Source organism: Crinia signifera, chromosome 3 (assembly GCF_055691185.1).
Source record: "Crinia signifera chromosome 3, ASM5569118v1, whole genome shotgun sequence".
NCBI classification, from domain to species: domain Eukaryota; kingdom Metazoa; phylum Chordata; class Amphibia; order Anura; family Myobatrachidae; genus Crinia; species Crinia signifera.
This window is the reverse complement of record NC_139219.1, coordinates 19,775,715-19,795,981: the sequence shown is the minus strand read 5'-3', so window position 1 is coordinate 19,795,981 and position 20,267 is coordinate 19,775,715. Positions and strand designations below refer to the sequence as shown.

The window sequence follows — 20,267 nt, the reverse complement described above, 5'->3', positions numbered from 1 at the left end:
TGCAGATGGGAGTAATCAATTTTTTCCCTAACTTATAATGGCCCAAATATAGAGTATACTTTTACCCATTTTTAAGTTAAGTTTAAATTTAAGTAGAGCAATTACTTTTAGGTATAAAACTTGCTATAATTTTTTTTTTAACCATCCTTTTTAGGTACACCAACTCTTTTTATTACGACCACTGATGGATTTATATACTGTACTATGTGGCTTTTTGGGGGGTACAGGCAGATTTCCCCTTTTCTCCTACACTTTTCTCTGGTTTTGACGGCAAGAATTATTGCACAAATCCTGCAATTGTATATGTCAAATCACGAGAGCGTGCAAACCTGTGGGAAAAATGCTTTTCACAGGAATTTTCGTGCATCATCTCCAATAAGTGCAATTGCATTACCCCCTTATTCAGATTCATTTAATCAAAACCAATTTTTAGGTTAATGTTCTTCTTAGGAATAAAAATTGTAGGCAGAAGACCGTCTGGACCAAAATTTAGGCAGAACTTCTGGGGAAATCCGTATTAGACAGATCCTCTTTTGGCAGATCACCCGAGGAACCTATGGAAGTCTAATTGTAAAAAAAAAATCTCAAGAGAACCTAGTTTGAGACAGATCCTTGGGTACAGTATTTCATTTTACACAGTTCCTCTTGGTTACCAGGTTTGAGACATATCCTTGTGGAACCGAGAGTTGAGCAGACACTCCTAGATAAACTTGTTGGGATCCACAGGGGAACCTTATTCAGACAGTTCCTCTGGTTGAGGCATATCCTTGTGAAACCTGTAGTTGAGCAGATACTCCTAGATAAACTAGTTGGGATCCTCAAAGGAACCCTATTCAGGCAGTTCCTCTGGTTGAGGCATATCCTTGTGGAGCCTGGAGTTGAAAGACACTCTTAGCTAAACTAGATGGGATCCTCAGAGGAACCTGATTCAGTAAGTTCCTTTGGTTGAGGCATATGGAACCTGCAGTTTAGCAGATGCTTTTAGATAAACTAGTTGGGATCCCCAGAGGAACCTAATTCAGGCAGTTTCTCTGGTTGAGGCATATCCTTGTGGAACCTGGAGTTGAGCAGCCACGCTTAGATAAACTAGTTGGGATCCCCAGAGGAACCTCATTGAGGCATATGTGGAACCTGAAGTTGAGCAGACACTCTTAGATAAACTAGTTGGGATCCCCAGAGGAACCTCATTGAGGCATTTCCTCTGGTTGAGGCATATGTGGAACCTGAAGTTGAGCAGACACTCTTAGATAAACTAGTTGGGATCCCCAGAGGAATCTAATTCAGGCAGTTCCTCTGGTTCAGTCATACCCTTTTGGAACCTGGAGTTGAGCAGGCACTCCTAGATAAGCTAGTTGGGATCCCCAGAGGAACCTAATTCAGGAATTCAGGCAGTGTCTCTGGTTGAGGCTTATCCTTGTGGAACCTGGAGTTGAGCAAACACTCTTAGATAAACTAGATGGGATCCTCAGAGGAACCTAATTCAGGTATTTCCTCTGGGAAGCCCACTGTAGTTTTGAGTAGGTAAATGTTCATGATCAGTATGGCTCTGTAGAAGAATGGAAGAAGATCAGCCTTTACAAAGAGCAGAATACACTCATACTGAGTTTGATGGAGTTTCTTATTACCAAGTCCATGTGTAGAGTAGATGTTAGTATGACAAGGCCCGGGCCACTCCATTCACCCCATAGTTCTAAATGTGGATTATTACAACAGAAATCATACTGAACATTTCAGGACTCAACATCTCAAGGAGCAGGTATGAAACTGAGAGCAAAGGAACCAGACCTGGCATGGCAGAAAACCTGTCCTAAATGCAATGTCTCTTTAGCCTATATACTGTATATTGACTTATTCCATGTGGGTGCCCTCAAAAGAGATGTTTTACACTGAGACGTTGATTTCTGTCTAACCGGAAAATAACTGACGGAACATCCTAATCCCTAGTCTGTAATTAATTCTGGGCACACACTGACCAACACTGTATATCATCCGTAGAACTGAACTGTAAATATATTGTGCACCCATTGTTATGTGTGTACCCCAGATATTCCTCTGAACAACCTCATTTACAGAAAAAAATGCATCGGCCCTGCAGCACCACCAATGGCTGATATACTGTATCTGCTTCGGTGGCCCACCGGTGACTGCCATCACAACCTGGCATGTACATATAAATGACCACCCACTTGTGATGTTAGGCGCAACACATTAATAAGCACTTATCAATCGTCCGATTGGTCGGCAGATTGGCCAATCCTAGTGTGTACCAGCATTGAGAAGACCACTCCTCTCACAGGACACTGTAACTTCTAACAATGATTTACCTGGTCTTCGATTGGCTTCTGACATGTTTTCCAGTGTATCCCTATTAGTGGCTCTATTATAGAGAAGTGAACTTGTGTTATAGGCTTAATGGCCCTCTAATAACAGAGTCTAGGCCGGACATACTGAGCTGTATCGGACACAACTGGACCGTTTTTGAGAGTGCCAATTGTAGGATTCAGTGCCTTAAAGAAGTTGAAAACAAGTTCATTCGTAATAACTGGCCACGCTGGAGGAAAAAGACAACCTACAGTACAAGTCACCCTGCGCTGGGACATCGGAGTCACCAAGAAAACTGGAGATAAAGTGGAGAGAGATAAAGTACCAGCCAATCAGCTCCTAACTGTCATGTTACCGACTGTGCATGAAAAATGGCTGAGCTGATTGGCTGGTAGTTTTTCTCTCACGTTATTTATCTCCAAGGCTTGGTGCCACAAAAGGGTGGCAGTGCGCCCTTATCTGGCCCCGCCCCCTAAATGCAAGATAAAATGATGTCACGTCTAAGGGGGAGGCGCTGTCAGCTCTGGAAGGTAGAGCACTGCTTGGAGCATACCAGGAATGTCCGCATAATGCCTGCGGCTATGTATGACACATCTCATATAGGACTGTTGTGGACATTGGACTAGACTTCTGTCAGGGCTGATGTCTGCCCCCTTTGCTCTGCAGAGACACCCCAGGGTCATGTTGGGTCCTTGTCTTGTTCAGGAAAAGCCAGAAGCACAATAGAACTGTGGGAATATCTGGGCTGCCTTTAAATGACTTACACTGCACATCTACTCGAATGGACTTGATGGCCGGGACCCCAACCCCATTTTCGGCTTTACAATAGTATCGACCTCCCTGCATCCTCTGAACCTTCTCGATGCGCAGAGTCTCATTGTAGATGGAGGTTTCCTGGAATTTCTCAGATGCGCTTCCTGCGGTTTTTGTCCATCGCACCTGGAGACAGAGAGAGAAGAGACTATGAATTGTGATCATCTTACTTCCTCATTACAGTAGGGGGCATTGATGCTATTGCTTTCTATGGCTGAAATGAGTGAGATTTTTTTTCTAATTTGAATGGACATCAGAGGATAATGCAGGTAGGGGGGGTTTCCAGTTGCCAAGAACCACACATACAGTAAATGTGGTAGAGGAAGCTGGTACACTGGTATCACACATGTGCAGCAGCTCTGCTCTGTCCCTTACACTGCATTATGTAGTGTCAGCTCTATTGATCAGATTATATACCAGCTATTGATGTCATAATTTAGGTTTCCAGACACCCCCACACACACACACACACACACACACACACACGCTTGCCTATGTAAAGGGGTCACGAGCTGGGTTGTGCCCATGGTGAAGCCAGATAGAGAATCCCGGGATCGACTTGGCTTAGTGGTATGAAAGCGGTATGTACGTGCTATCTGAATCAGCCCCACAAGCTATGGAGATAGCACTCAGTGGTATCAGTGATTTTGTAATCAGCCAATCACAAGCACTGGCAACCCTCATAATTATCACTGTGCATCTGCACCTAACCTGTCCCACCTCCAGATCAGACATACGTGTATCTGTGACTCAGACTCCACGTCTGCCGTGACTGTGATTGGCTTAGGCTACAATGTCCCTCCCCCCCCCCCCCCACTCTTCCGATGTAAGTGTCAGCTTCTAGGCATGCACACAGTGTGGCTCTGCAAATTATGCCAGGCAAGCTGGCATAGTTCTTACTCTTCAGGGGAGACATACCGAGTCTTGGGGCCAGATGTACTAAGCTTCAAAAGTGATAAAATGGAGAGTGATAAACAACCAGCCAATCAGCTCCTGCCTGACATTTTTAAAACACAGTCTGTGACATGGCGGGTAGCAGCTGATTGGCTGGCTGTTTTTCACTCTCCATTTTATCATTTTTGAAGCTTAGTGCACCTGGCCCCATAGAGAGATAAAGTGGAGTAGTTTCCCAAACAATCAATCAATTTTTAACTGTCATTTTAGAGACTCTGCTGCTAGATAAATGACAGAAGTTGATTGGCTTCAATGGGCACTTCTACTCCTTCTCTCTCTCTCTCTCTCCAAATCTTGCTATGTCTCCTCCTGCATCATCGCCTAACTCTCCAAAATCCTGGATAACAAGTTCCAACACCATATTACCACAATCCTCTGTGATGAGGATTACCTTTACAAGGAGAATAATGTGAGATATATAATACCTGAGGCCGCGGGTGTCCACTGACCAGACACTGCAGTACTAACGTCCAGCCCTCTCGGATAGTGTAGACCCGCTCACTCATGTTGTCTTCTTTCACTACACAAGCATGACCAGCGTGAATTATCTGCGCCTGCGCCGGAGCTGCAAGGAAACACAAGTGCATTGTGGGTGAGTATAAAGCAATGTACAGTATATGGCAGCACAGACAAGCATAATGATGGGCCTCTAGACAAACAATCCTACTGGTAACTGCATAGAAAAGAGGCGTGGCTTAAAACAGCCAATGAGAACATAGATGCAATTTTACTGCGGCAGTTTAGAAAATGAAGGCTGACGTCTAATTGGATGCTACAGGTCACAACAACATTCCTACCGAAATATAACTGAAATACAACAGATGGCACTTCAATTACATTTATAGATTTTCTTAAAGGTTACAGCGAAAGATGAGGAAAACATATCTGTTGAAGGATGATACTTTGTAAAAAGTAACTTTGGAAATAAAGTACCATATTTGAAGACAAGATGGGTATTAATAGAGAAATATCTGATGCATACCTCCCAGCTGTCCTGATTACAGCGGGACAGCCTCGCCAATTGGACAGTGTCCTGCTGTTCCAACCACGGGTTACATTGTCCCCTGGGTGGGGGTGGAGACAGTTGGTGGACAAATTGATCACAGCTGCTCTGCAAAGCAGCCGGTGATTCCGGAATAGATGTCGTTGCATCTATTTATGCCGGGAAGGGAACTGGAGGACTGCCCAGCTGCTTGTGGAGTGCTGGACCCACCCCCAAAATGGCAGAAACAGGGGTCACTAAGCCCCGCCCTTCTATCCGAGGCCAGTACCAATGGGCAAAACAGGTCACTAAGACGAGCCGGTAACCAGCGGATCACTCCGTGAAAAGATCCAGGTCTTTTAGACAGATCATCGTCTCGCTTTGAAAAAAGGGGTAATTTGATAATAACGAAGCATAATTTGTTTTACAACCATTTATTGCCATTTTTTTTAAAACTTTTTTTTTTTTTAAACAATTAGCTGAACAAATAAGAACATATATGACCGAGTAAAAAACTGATCGATGGCTGGGTGCAGAATAGCCATCGATGGCAACCATCGATGGCGTCTGCACCGATGACCATCCCTAGCAACAGCAGCCTTATTAATCTTTCTTTTACTTGCAGTAGCAGCACTGAACTCAGTCTCCAGAGTTAGTACATCTCAGCTGAGGTCAGAAAAATGCATTGTAATGAAAAAACGAAACTGAAAGTAAAAGAATGACGGTTCACCTTTTTGGGATCGGCGGCTCACTCAGTCTTTCATGCGATCCGTCCAAAAGATCCGCTTCATTTGCGAATAGCCCATCTTTAATTTTTACGAGTGTCTGCGCGGATACAGTGAACGTTGGAAGGTATGGTTGATGGGTGTGGTACAGGGGTCTGACATTCGGGATCCCGACAGTCATTATCCTGACTGGCCGAATCCAGACAGCATGGTGAGCGCAACTAAGCCCGTTGTGGGCTCGCTGCGCTCGCCACGCTGCATGCGTGGTGGTTCGCAAGCCACCTATTCTATTCTCCCTCTATGAGGGTCGTGGACCCCCACAAGGGAAAATAGCCGACGGCCGTCAGGAACCCGGCTGTCGGGGTTTTGACGTCGGGTAAATGCCTGTCGGGATCCCGACTGTCGGGACCCCGTTCGGCACCATGGTTGATGTGCCTGGTATCATCCGGGCTGTTTGCTAGGTGGAACATTTTACCCCTCCACCCTAGGAGTCAACAAGCTCCTGCTTAGTGGGTGGCGCCAAATAACTGTCAGTTTCCAGACCACCTAGCAGGTCACACGTTCCAGGTCAACCGTTGACCAACTGTCACAATGGTGATGTATTATAAACATACCCTCCAACATGACCCATTCCATTAGGTACAAAATGCTCTGTTCCTGGACTTCCCTACCAGTGGCAGTTACAGAGGTTGGACTCCAGCACAGTCCACAATTCAATGAGGGGGGTCACATCAACTGCCTGTGAGTTCAGGACAGTGATGTTTGGAGCGGCAGTAGGTGTGACCCCCCTTTTTGAATATTGGACTGTGCTGCAGCCCCAACTCTGCACCTGCCACTGGCAGGGAAGTCCAGCAACAGAGCATTTTGTACCTAATGGAACGGGTCATGTTGGAGGGTATGGATAAACAGTAGGCGGACCTTTCGCAACATACCTCCAAAATGAAGCACCCAGCTACAACAACAGCTTTCATTTGATATAAGATGTGCCCTACTCAGGCAATGGCGTCATAGAAATAAGTCACTCAGTAAAGTCATCCTGTTATTCACAGTTACTGTAGATAGCTACAATGGAAGGTAAATCCTCGTCCAGCATGATCCGCTACATGGGGAATCAGTAAATGTCAAATAATTTGTATTCGTCAGCATCAGTCTGAACACTGTCTACACAGAGTTGGTGCGGAACAAGGTTTACACTACAGCTGCCTGTCATCCGCCCATGTACTGTATGAAGCTGTTTATCGCATGCCGGCTGGTAATTAGGATTAAATGCACTCTCCATCAGGTATCATTGATCTGCCCAGGAAAAAAGGACATTTCTAAATTTAACTCTATTTCCCTCTAAATAATGATCAATTCTTTCATCAGTCTGTCCTGTTTTATAAAGTGTTCCTGTGATGAGAACGTAAGTGGGCCTGGAATGATTGTTCCTGCTCCATTGATCTGACAATACCATCTTTCTTGATATCATAATGGCAAAATCGATGTTGGATTTCGGACATGTTCTTGTGGCTCTTTCAGTCTTGTAAAGTTGAGTCAGTTACGAAAGTTGCAGTGTTAAGTGTGACAATGAGGAGCAATGGTGAGCGGAATCGGAACACTGTGCCGGAGACTGACAAACCAGCGTAAGCATTTGTCTATGATCTGTATATACACTAAACACATGATATTGTCATACATTACAGGTCGAGTATCCCGTATCCGAGTATCCATTATCCGAATTATTCCGAAATACGGACATTCCAGAAAGTGAAAAAAATTTTTTTTTTTTGCTAAAAACTCACTGGGGACATTTGTAACAGCATCACTGGGGACATGATATGTAACTGGCAATATATATGTGCAAGACAATGATTGCTTGGCATTCAAATTCAGTGCTGAGATAGTACACACATTTTGTTTCACGTTTTGAAACCTTGTTTTTTGAACAATTAAAATATATTTGTGTGTATTTTATGTGGTAATAAAATATATTTGTGTGTATATTATGTGTTTATACAGCATAAATGCAAGATACTTCAAAATACATCATTGAAATATTAAAATATTCCGAAATACGGAATAATCCGTTATCCAAAATTCTCCTGGTCCCGAGCATTTTGGATAAGGGATACTCAACCTGTATTACATTGACCTGCAAAGTATAACCTACAGTATATCGGGGTAATTCTAGACGACCAGCAGACGGGATGACGGCGGTCTGTATCCAAAGGAGGAAATATACTGTACATGACTTCTCTCTCTCCCCCCTCCCCCGAAATGTAACCTTGCCTCTCGCAGTGGAATCTTAACCCCCCCCCCTGCAGTCTCTCCCTGCATTTTTTACCTGTCTCTTATTGTTAACAAGTAAATGTTATATATGTAGTGGTTTAGCATTCAGCTATGCTCCGTGTCCCGGCACCTTGATCACAAAACATCGGTTCTGCTGTGCCATCGATGTCAACGTTCCTCGACATGGACACCGTATAAGTGTTACGGGTCCCCTCGCATGGCTTACTTCGCACGCCATGCTTCGGGCACAGTTTTATAATCTAACTCTAAGTCCACTTGGATTGTAAAGTATGAAAAAAAAACACTTCAAATTTTTTTTTTTAAACCTCATGTCGACGTTTTTTTCATGTCAACATTTCCCATATTGACTTTTTATCAGGTTGACCCTTTCATATGTTGTCCTTTTTCATAGTGGTTGTCCTATTGACTGTTGATCTTTTTACTGTCGACCTAAGGACCGCATACCATAGTTGGGGGTCCCCAAATGATAAATGCCCCGGCCCAAGCCTTGTACAGGAATGTGTCATCTCTCTACAAGACTTTCCTATGTAAGACCAGAGATCGCTATAGCAGTGCGTTCAGCCATTATCCAGCTAGTGCCGGATCTGATGAGTTACGACGGCCGGGAGCTCCATGTTCCCTAACCGTGTTTTACTTTGTTCAAACCAGAATTCCGTGATCTGTGGTCTAGATGGGGAACCCGCAATCCTCTATGCCCACTCTGCACACTGCGGCGGTGGATGTGCATTCTGATTCTGTGCTGCTTTAATATTTCATTGTCCTGAAAGCACTGTCTGGCAGAGCATCAATCACGTAGCTTGCAGCCTGACAGCGAGGAGCCTGTGCCTTGGGCTGGGTGTTTTATTCTGCTAAGTCAGAGCTCTAGATACTGGTGCATGAACTGTATGCACTGAGGTAGAGATTATGGACCTTATTCTGGTTCTTTGGCTCAGGTGCGAATTCGCGAATGGTGTATGCCGACCCACCATTCGCAATGCGCATATGTTCACACTGGTTGTCAGCTGCCCGTCGATGTCACCAGGTGATTTCCAGGAGAACATCCAGCCTGCCGCTCCCCCCACGCGCGAAATATTAAGTCGCATACACACTGCATCTGCACAGAAATGTGTCTGCATATGTGCAGACGCAAAATATCGGCCCCGTGCGAACAAAGGGGCCGGTGCAAACGGACCAGAATAAGGTGAAACGCAGCGACGCTTAAAATGTATGAAACTACATCTCCTTCTCTTTCACACATACAGAAACACAGAGGCAATCACTCATACGGAAACAAAGAGGCAATCACACATACAGAAACAAAGAGGCAATCACAAGCAGGGCCGTCTTTCCCATTGGGCTGAATGGGCAGTTGCCCAGGGGCCCTTTGACCTAAGGGCCCACCCCAATGGGGAAGACAGCACTGCACGAACACCCACACCAGCTGGAGGTGGCAGCTAGGGGCAGTCCTGTCAGTCATCCGCCTGCTCTCCGTCAAGCCCGGTGCAGCCTCCAGCAGTGCCCACCCGCACACCCCCTCTCCGCTGGATAGGCTGCATCAGCTGACGGGTGCGCGCTCCGGCCAATCACAGCATTGCAGCCTCCCGGGTACCTGGGGGAAGTGGTGCTCCGGCTAGCTGGGATATGGTAATGGGGGGGCATCCTGTGCGCAGGCTGCCTGACAAACGGGTGTAGCGGAGTGGTGTACTGTGCTCCATCTGCCTGCCTGACAGCAGCTGGACAGTGTCCCGCTATTTGCCGGGTCGGTGGGACACTGAAACTGGCCGGATGCAGTGTCCAGTGGACACTGATTGGCTAAATTCTCTCACCCAATCAGCATCCGGGCCAGTCTTTTCAAAATCAGCAGCGCTTCCCACCGACCCAGAAAATAGCGCTACAACTCCCAGACGCCGCTGCTCAGACCCTGCTGCCCATAGGTATGTGGGGGGTTGTATGTGAGGGGTGCCGTATGTGAGGGGGGCCCACACTACTGTTCTGCCCAGGGGCCCCTGACAATGTTAAGACGGCCCTGATCACAAGGTAGCAGACTAGCGTTCAAAGCTTTTGGTTTGAGCGGGTTTAGCTAGTTTTTCCCTATAATTAGCTATGTGACCTCATTGATCATTATCACATTCAAAAACTTAGAAAAAATAAAAAAAATTAAAGATCCAGGTCATGTGTTTCTCTGTGTATTTCAGCACTTGGGACGGTATTCCTGTTCTCTCCTTTGCATGCGTTACTTTCTTGCAGTACTGAGGTGTGTACAAAAACTGGTCAGCGACTAACTGGGCCGTATTAACAGCAGTATAGCCCCTTGGCACAGCAATGCAACAGGACCTCTAACCACCCATTCATGGGAACCAATAAAAAAAAAAAAAAAAAAACATAGCATGACCCTCCTGCAGTCCTGCGCCATATCCACACCATCTTTCCTGCAGTGAATGGCTATCATTGGTGATCATTGGTAATTGGTGAATAGCTCCAGTCATCCATGAGCAAGCTGACAGCCATTCACAGGCTTGCTGAAGGCTAGGAGACAGAGAGTTCTGCTTGCCCGCTCTGATTGGAGAACCAGCACCTGTTCCTGCTCGGAGGCCCCTAGAATTGTGCGGCCCTGGGCAGCTACCTGGTGCGCCTACAAGTACACATGCCATACCAACTAGAAATTTACAGTCAGCATTAGTAACACTGACCCCTGGTGGTTATAAAATAAACAGAAAGAGCGGCGCAGTAGAATTCTCTTTATATTTAATTTGACAAGACCTACTGTACTACAAATGTATCTAGATGATAGCCTTCGTGTTAAAGATCAGTAAGTAAAGCCTTCAGGTGACTAGAGTGTACCGGGGAAGGGGTTAACTGCTACAAGTGCCCATTGTAATGAAGCTGCAACCTCCAGGGCTTCCTACAATAACATTGTATCCGACAGCAATGCATTGGGAAAACTTCACAACATTGTTATGCAAATTGCCTGTAATACAGCTGGCATGCACCAATCCCTATAGGAGCAGATCCAGCTAGCCAGAATTCCTAATGCCCTCTGCAGTAAGCTGCTCTGATTAACCCCGTATGGGGAGGCGACCGGAGGCTGGACACAAAACCAAAGGTCCCTAGAAGGGCAAAAGCAGCAGGTCCGGTGACTGTATGGCGGGGGCTGTGTCATGGCGGGAAGGAAGAGATTCACTGTATAACATCATGGCGGAGTCATTGGTTCCGCCACAGAGAGAGGAAGAAAACAGGCAGAAGGGGCTGGTATATTGTCACAAGTGGGCATGAGGCTGGCACTGGGTTGTGTATAACACGTATGAGGCAAGGCTGGTACTGGGCTGGCTATAGTGGGTATGAGGCTGATAGTGGGCATGAGGTGGGTACTGGGCTGTGTATAGTGGGTATGAGGATGGCACTCAACAAACACAGTATTGACACCTCCTGCACCCCAAACTGCAGCCAGGAAATACACCAGAGGATACTAGCCCCCACAAGACAAAATCTCAGACACTGTTCCCTTCAAATCTGCTTTTACGTCTCTTGCCCCTTGTGTAGCACCTCTGGATCTCAGAGAGATAGGTAATGAAGAAATCCAATGGTTACCAAACTTTCCAGTTATATACCATACTATCAATCTGTGACACCAACATAACTCACCTAGATATGGTGAGATGTGCTTGCATAAAGGTTTCTTTATAGAAATTACTGAAGAAACCTCTAGGTGAGTTATGTTGGTGTCACAGACTGATAGTATGGTATACAGTATAACTGGAAAGTTTGCTCTGCATTGGATTTATTTTACACACTCCCTATTTCTCTGAGATCCAGAACTGCTACACAAGGGGCAAGAGACGTAAAAGCAGATTTGAAGGGAACAGTGTCTGGTAGTTGTACACATTTGGATTTTGTCTTGTAGCACTGGGCTGTGGATAATGGGTATGAGGAAAGGCCGGTACTGGGCTGTGTCGAGTGGATGTGTGGCTGGCACTGGTCTGTGTCTAGCGGGTATGAGGCTAGGCACTGTGCTGTGTATAGGGGGTATCACGCTGGCATTAGGCTGTGTATAGTGGGTATGAGGCTAGGCACTGTGCTGTGTATAGGGGGTATCCTGCTGGCATTAGGCTGTGTATAGTGGGTATGAGGCAAGGCACTGGGCTGTGTATATGCTATACACTGTGCCCACTATACACTGCCCAGTGCCGGCCTCATACCCGCTATACACTGGGCAGTGTATAGTGGGTATGAGGCCAGCACTGGGCAGTGTATAGTGGGTATGAGGCTGGCACTGGGCAGTATATAGTGGGTATAAGGCTGGCACTGTGCTGTGTATAGAGGGTATGAGTCTGGTACTGGGCTGTGTACAGTAAGTATGAGGCTATAACGTATAACTCCGCTGCGCAATGTCCTTTAGCGAATGGTATCTGAAGCCAACGAGAACCAACTATATCTGCGTCTGGATTTACCTGAAACCCTTAATGGAATTTATAATAATGGCCTCATATTATACCTACTATACACAGCCCAGTGCCAGACTCATACCTGTATTATAACTGTGAGCAGAGCAGGGTTCCACGTCCTCCCCGTCACACATAGAAGCAATGTGATAGAACGTGTGTATCTCAGTGACAGCATGACACAGTGTCAGCACCACCAGGAATAATGCCAGTCGCTAGCACAGGGCAGCCAGCTACTCGGATCACTAATTCACTATAATTCCTTGCACATTAGAAACTGTAAGCACAACAGAGGAGAACGAGCAGCACATAAATCCTCTGCAGCCGGCTGCACAGCCAGCCTGACACTGTACTGAGAGTAAATCCTGCCCTGACTGCCGAACAGATCATTAAAACCTGTCTAATTACTGCAACTGGCACATACTGTATTATGCTCCAAACCCTACTTACAGCACCAATTAGCTGCAGAGCGACGAGAGGAGCCGCTATGTCACCACGAGAGGGAAGGGGGTGCTGGGGCCTAGCACATGATGAATAATTCTACGTTCTATATACAGTACTGTGAAACTAGACACGCCCTTTGGGTGGAGCATGACACGCCCCCTCAATGGGGCACTATGTAAATTTATATTACCAACTATAATCTCTCTGAAACTAGTTTTCAAAAGTAGGCAAGTATGTATATACTATGTAGATATATATATATATATATATATATATATATATATATATATATATATATATATATATATATATATATACTGTAGTGTTCCTTGTAGAACCCGCTATCTTTGAAAACCCATGCAGTTCCTATTCCCTGCCTGGGGTGTCGCTGTTTGCTGTGGTGTTTCTACACACACTCGCACACAGACACAAATATATATGATTTGTTACTTTCCCTCTATGTCAACATAGATCATAGAAGTATGAAAAAGTCCAAAAAATGACCTACTGCAAATTGACCTTTTGTTGTGGACCAGCTGTTGTGGAACTACATGTCCCAGCATGCCCTGCTGTAGTTTTAGCAATCCATTATATAAAATCTGTGGCAGGGCATGCTGGGACATGTAGTTCCACAACAGCTGGAGGGCATGAGTTTGTCACCACTGTTGTAGATCTATTGACTGTCCTTGTAGACACTGTGGGGGAAATGTAATAGGATGAGACGTTCAGAAAAGGAGAGATTTGGTAAGAAATATCCAGTGTTTTTAAAGCGGCAATCATTTACACTGCAAAACCAGTTTGATATTAAACTGTAAATGATTGCAGCTTTAAAAAAACCTGCAGATTTCTCACCAAATCTCTCACTTTCTGAATCTCTCATCCTATTAAATCTCACCCTGTAGATCTATCAGCTGGGTACCTTGGTAGACAAAGGCAGTACTTTCTGATGGTCTTATATCTGTTTCCTCTGCACACTTAAGGTTCATACACACGGATAGATTTGGCAAAAGATCTGGGCGTTCCCGACCGATTGAAACGACCAATCGCTCAAATCGTTCCGTGTGTATGAACGATATATCGGACGATGCACATACCCGCCTGTCGTTGGTAGAGGTCAATGAGCTTTCCTGCATGCAGAAAGATCAGCGACCAATCGTTAGCAATGTGTATCAATTGTTTCATGTGTATGCACGATGAATGATTTGGTAAGGCTGATTGACCAGCTCCCTCTCCCTCCTCCATCATTAAAGATTAATCATTCACGTGTAATCGTTCGCTCAATCGTTCATCATTTGACACCAAATCGTTTGTGCGGGAGTTCAGAGGAAATCGTTAACTAGATTGAATCGTTGGCCAAATCTATCCGTGTGTACGCACCTTTACAGCGGCAGCTGCTAAAGAGGGCACAGAGCATTTTATACGTCCGGAATGTGGGGGCGGTCCATGGTATACACCAAGCCAACCGTAGATCACAATGTACTTTACACCAGCATATTTGACAGTTCCTAAATGACTTTTAAAGTGCCCATCTGAGCTATAAACGGAACTATAAACAGAGGTATATAAACAGAACAGCACAGACATATATAGGGGCTAATTCAGGCTGGATCGGTAATATGAGAAGTGCAGTGGATCGCAAATCGGAGCTGTAAAGTGTGTCGGATGCAGAGATGGCGAAACAGAGCACCTGGCCCAAAGCAGGGGGACGCGGCATACAATTCAAGGATCCACTTGCTCAGGTATCAACAATTAGTCGATTCGGCATACTTGCCTACTTTTGAAAACTAATTTCAGGGAGATTAGAGTTGGCAGGAGAATTTTGTACAGCGCCCCATTGAGGGGGCGTGTCAGGCTACACCCAAAGGGCGTGTCTAGTTCCATATAAGGAGAGATTTTGAAAAGAGATTATGAGCGTGGCACCTAGAAGCGTGGGTGTGTACTGCTACATCTGAGAGGAATCTTTTAAAATTACTTATATCCAAATGTAGACGAGTCCCAACAGTTAGTAAGAGCTACTGTGAAATTGTGCTGATGATTCAATGTAAATACCTGTCTCTAATTCCATTTTTACCTAAAAAATGTAACAGTGTAATGTGGGCTAGGTGAAATGAGGGAGATTGCTAGACTAATGAGGGAGAGAGGGAGATTGCTGCTATTTCAGGGAGTCTCCTGCAGAATGCAGGAGGGTAGGCAAGTATGCGATTCGGTATGTTTCTGAACTGCGGGTGTGGAAACCAGAGCACCCGCAAACATGGAGGAGACAATGGAACTGATTCTGTGACCCAAACACTGTGGACCAGTGATAACCACCCGCTGCACCACCTCATTTCCCACAGTGCTGTCTTCGGAATGCACGCTTCCACAAATGTGTGTGAAGCTGAGATACAGTATATAGCATTTTCTGTGCTGTAACTCTACAGCAAGTCGCCCTGGCCGCGCCTGTCTGCCTCTGTGTCTATACAATCTCTCCTCGCTGAGATTCATGTGATGAGAAGCTTCTGTGCACAGTACTGTGCTGTGCGGGGTCAGCAAGCAGAACAAGGTGATACAGAGCTGCTGAGACATCTCATTAATGGCCGTCACAGTGACATACAACTGTCCCCTTGCTGGAGAACTCGTTACTGACCTTTGTGTATCTTGGAAATACAGAAAACCAATGAACCTGTTGGTGAGTTACTTACATAGACATCCCTAGTGTTTCCCACAGCAATGTACACTGAGACAGTGTTGCTATATGAAAAGTCCAACATGTTCTTTTCTCCCAGTAAGCAAGGAATAAGTAGGAGAGGGCTGCCACTGGCCGTGCCACCGGTTCTGCGCTGGTCCCCACTGCAGGTCCCCATTACTGGGTCTTTGACGGTTCCCCTTTCCGGGGTCACGACGCATGCGCAGTACCTGGCTTCTATGGGCTGCATCGGCTGCAGCCCATAGAAGCTGGCTAGGGAAGCATGGTAAGGCAAGGAGTGGCTTCCTGGAGGAAGCAAGCTCTCTGCCTATCACAGCTTGGACTGGCAGTCCAGGAGGGAGGTAACACCTCCCAATGGGACTGCCTGTCATGCAGTTGACTGGCTGGTAGGACTTCCAATAGGAAGTCACTGCCAGTCACAGTGAAGCCACTGGCTTAACTAACGCTGAGGTGGTGCGGATTTTACTTGGGGGCTGCAGTCATTATCAAGTGCGAGGACAATCCTCATTTGCGTATCATGGCAACTGCATCATCTCATTGGCCAGGAGGAATGAAACGGTCCCATCTAACCAGCAACATAGGTTGGGATTTTGAGGTTAGTACATGGGGGAGCTGCTGATCCACCTGACAAAGAAATGGTCGCTTACCTGTTCGCTGGGCTGCGAGAATATGCAGCCTAGTGAACAGGTCTGAATCAGGCTCATAGTGTAGGAAAGAATGAGGGGGATAAGTCATGAGTGGGACTTATTATGAGTGAAAAGAAGTTGTAAGTTAAAGATTTAATACAGTTAATTAAGAAAAAGTGGTTGATGCTTTTATTGAGTTTATTTTATTAGACTGAGTAAGGAAATGAGGGTGTTGCCTGTGTACTGGGGTATTACTGTAATGACAGGGGTAACTATTATCTTTTCTGCTCCTCATATAAATAGCTGGATACGTCACTGTGTCTCACCTACCAGACTGGAATAAAGGCCCAGCCCTGCCTGGCCTAACACAGATGGGCAGAACCAATGGGTTTCAGCTTTAGCAGTTGCCTTGGCACAAGGACCACCATCTGGTCCCCCTCACCTGGTAAGTGGGCAGTTCTTACCAACAAAGGGGTATATCTACTAAGTAGCAAATGATGACATCACACAGCAATGACATCACACTATGGCACTTATACTAAAGATGGGATAACTTGATATATACAATTCAGTCTAATTATACACTGATTATGATTACACTGAAGAAACATATTTAAATTTTTTTCAATTCAAGGTACAAAGGGGTAAATTTAATGAGATTGGCGTTTTCTATTGAAGATGAGATTTGCCTACAGCAACAGGATTCTATCTTTTGTCTTCTAGAAGGTGCTAAATATTAAGTAGAATCTGGTTGCTATGGGCTATTCCCCTTCAATAGAAGTCCCATCCTAGTAAATTTACCCAAAGGAAGAGATGTGTCAATCACTCTCTAAAGAGGACAGTTGCCCATAGCAACCATACAGCTGTTACGGTACTCTTTACCTAGCACGGCGCCCACGATTTTGATCGTGGGCATCGCAGGTAAAAAAATTGCGGGCATCGCGGGCATTGAATGCACTAAAAATCGGGTGCGACGCGACCGACGCGATTTCCCATAGGGAACAATGTTAAATGTCTCAATTGACCTGATTTTCATGTTCAATGCCTCAATTGACCCGATTTTTCCATAGGAAACAATGTTAAATGGCCCACAGAGGCCAAATAGACACCCTTAAGTGTGAAATGACCCCCACAATTGTTAACGCCACCCCACGATCAACGTCAACCCGAAGCGTGGCGAGCGCAGCGAGCCCGCGAGGGGCGGCGGTACGCGTCCTACGACCTTTTCATACCCCCACTATCCACGTCGGCGTGGAGTTGAGAATAGAATAGTGTGGCGAGCGCAGCAAGCCACCGAGCCCGAAGCGTGGCGAGCGGACGCGGATACCTTCACAGGTAAACGCGTCCCTTCGCGGGCTTCACAGGTATCCGCGTCCCCTCGCCACGCTTCAGGCTCGGTGGCTCGCTGCACTCGCCACACTATTCTATTCTCAACTCCACGCCGACGTGGATAGTGGGGGTATGAAAAGGTCTTAGGACGCGTACCGCCGCCCCTCGCGGGCTCGCTGCACTCGCCACGCTTCGGGTTCACGTTGATCGTGGGGTGGCATTAACAATTGTGGGGGCCATTTCACACTTCAGGGTGCCTATTTGGCCTCTGTGGGCCATTTAACATTGTTTCATATGGAAAAATCGGGTCAATTGAGGCATTGAACAGGAAAATCGGGTCAATTGAGACATTTAACATTGTTCCCTATGGGAAATCGCGGGCATCGCGTCGGTCGCGTCGCACCCGATTTTTTAGTGCATTCAATGCCCGCGATGGGCGCCGTGATAAGTAAAGAGTACCGCTGTTACCACTGATTTAATGGAAAGCTCTATAGAAAAGATAGCTGGATAGTTAGTAGTTATCAGTCCCTACTCTCTGGAAGTTTGTTACATCTCCGCAGAGGGAAATATTGTCTCCGTTCTTCATATTATTATGGGATAGAAGCCAACGCAGACGCTCAACATTTCTCACAGTTCCAGAATGTGACTTGGAATAATTACAGAATTCTATGTTCATTTTTCATCACTTGCCAGCAGCGACGGACCGGGCGCGGGTGCACACGCTGGACACGCGCATGTGTTCGCTGCCTCTCCGGGCTTGTAGGAGAGAGGGGAATAGCGTTGTGTGATGCCCCCCTCTCTCCTGGACCTCAGCGGCCCAGAGAGAGCCGTCGGACCCGCCACGTGTCCAGCAGCTCTCTGTGTGCCGATCGGGATGCGGAGCCTCCAAGAATTCGGTCCACCTGGCCATAGGCCACTCTGGCATTTGCCAGAAGTGCCAGATGGATATTCCGGCCCTGCTTGCCAGTAATTTGTACATTCACATGCTACTATCACCATACCTCCTAACTGGCAGTACATAGCCATACCCCTCACTGTCACTACCATAGCGGACAATCTCCTGGAGAATATCGGTAGTCCTCACTGAAGTCCCCTACTCATAAAGGCCTAATTCAACATGGATCGCTAATCTGGGAGGTCACAGATGACTGCGACTAAAATCCACATCTGCCAAATTGGGGGCGGCTCTCACCTTATGTGACTTCAGGCGCCCGCCACAAGCAGACATTGACAAGCCTTCCTCTGCAGCATTTTTTGGTACCAACCACACACCACTTGGCATTCCCCTGCTTCCTCCCCCTTGGCGTAAAGCTCAGCGATATATCCCCTATTATATAGAGGGGGAGATTCTCAAAACAAAAAATGCGGTAAAAAACCCGTTATCTGGGTTTTTACCGCATTTTGGGATGCTCTAAACATCCCCCGCCGACAGGGGGCATCGCCAGAAAAATCTGGCGGTGCCCCATAGAAGCCTATGGGTTTCTACCGGGACCCACCGCCGCTGCCTGGACCTGTGACTTCCTCCTCCCTGCACTATGATCCTCTTCCGGGTGCAGGGAGGAGGAGAGCCCGGCGCAGTAGCCGGGTAAGGGAGAAAGCCACCTACTCTCACCGCAAAGGACAGCTCTTAACACAAGAGTTGTCCTTTGCCAGAATTATCGCATATGTTAGAGCATATGCAATAATTATGTAGGCGATGGACGGCGAAGGCAGGGGGGGGACGGAGCTGGGCTGCGAATGTTAGAACATCCCGCCCACAGTCATTACATCGGTATTTACTAACAAGGAGCTCACACAACTGATGAAACGGAATGCAGTCAATTTACCTACAGTCAAAATACAGACCGTCAAAATATCGACAACCATTGGCCGACCAGTAAAAACACCAACAGTTTCAAAATGTCAACACTCTTTATGCCAACATGGTCAAAATGTTGATATGACAAAAAGTCGACGTGTTTTTCATGATTTTTTTTTACATGAAACCGCCATTTTCTTACTTTACAATCCAAACGGACATAGCTTATAATATACACTGAGCCACGATGCACCGCGAGCGCAGGGACACGGTACAATTATACTGTGCCCATGTCTGCCATTTTGACGTGTCGACATTTTAAATGTCGATATTTTGACAGTGTCAGCATTTTGACCATGTCGGCATAACGAATGTTGGGATTTTGAAAATGGCGGTATTTAGAGTTAGATTTGTGGGAGTTATTTTGTTTCTGTGCAGGGTAAATACTGGCTGCTTTATTCTTACACTGCAATTTAGATTTCAGTTTCAACACACCCCCCACCCAAATCTAACTCTCTCTGCACATGTTACATCTGCCCCACCTGCAGTGCACATGGTTTTGCCCATTTTGAGAACAAATTTGTACTGCGATCACATCTGAATAAGGGCCGTTGTCCTCTCCTCCCTCATTACTGGCAGACTTTAAGCCACAAATATGGCAATTAGTGTATTTAGCTTTACAAATTAACAGCTCTGTTGGATGATGTGAGAAGAGAAGGTGTCGCAGCATATAGGCAATGTGTGATTTTATGTATGATATCAACATATTTCTATTTCTTTTTTTATCGCTAATAGATTATTCTCTGCAGACGTTAACCGTTTACTTGGATTTTAGACTCAGGAGAAGAGACACCTTGCTGGCAGCCCAGAGCACTGTCCTC

At 46.1% G+C, this 20,267-nt stretch overlaps 1 protein-coding gene across 2 annotated transcripts in view; it reads right to left on the bottom strand.

Annotated features, from left to right (window-relative positions):
• Window positions 1-20,267, bottom strand: part of MDGA1 (MAM domain containing glycosylphosphatidylinositol anchor 1) — a 309,099-nt gene that overhangs the window by 170,582 nt on the left and 118,250 nt on the right. For both annotated transcript variants that reach the window (XM_083175431.1, XM_083175432.1), the window contains exons 2-3: window positions 4,515-4,654; window positions 3,087-3,261 (exon numbers count right to left, since the gene is read on the bottom strand). In XM_083175431.1, the coding sequence (XP_083031557.1) occupies window positions 3,087-3,261; window positions 4,515-4,654 (315 nt within the window). The remainder of the gene's footprint in view (window positions 1-3,086; window positions 3,262-4,514; window positions 4,655-20,267) is intronic.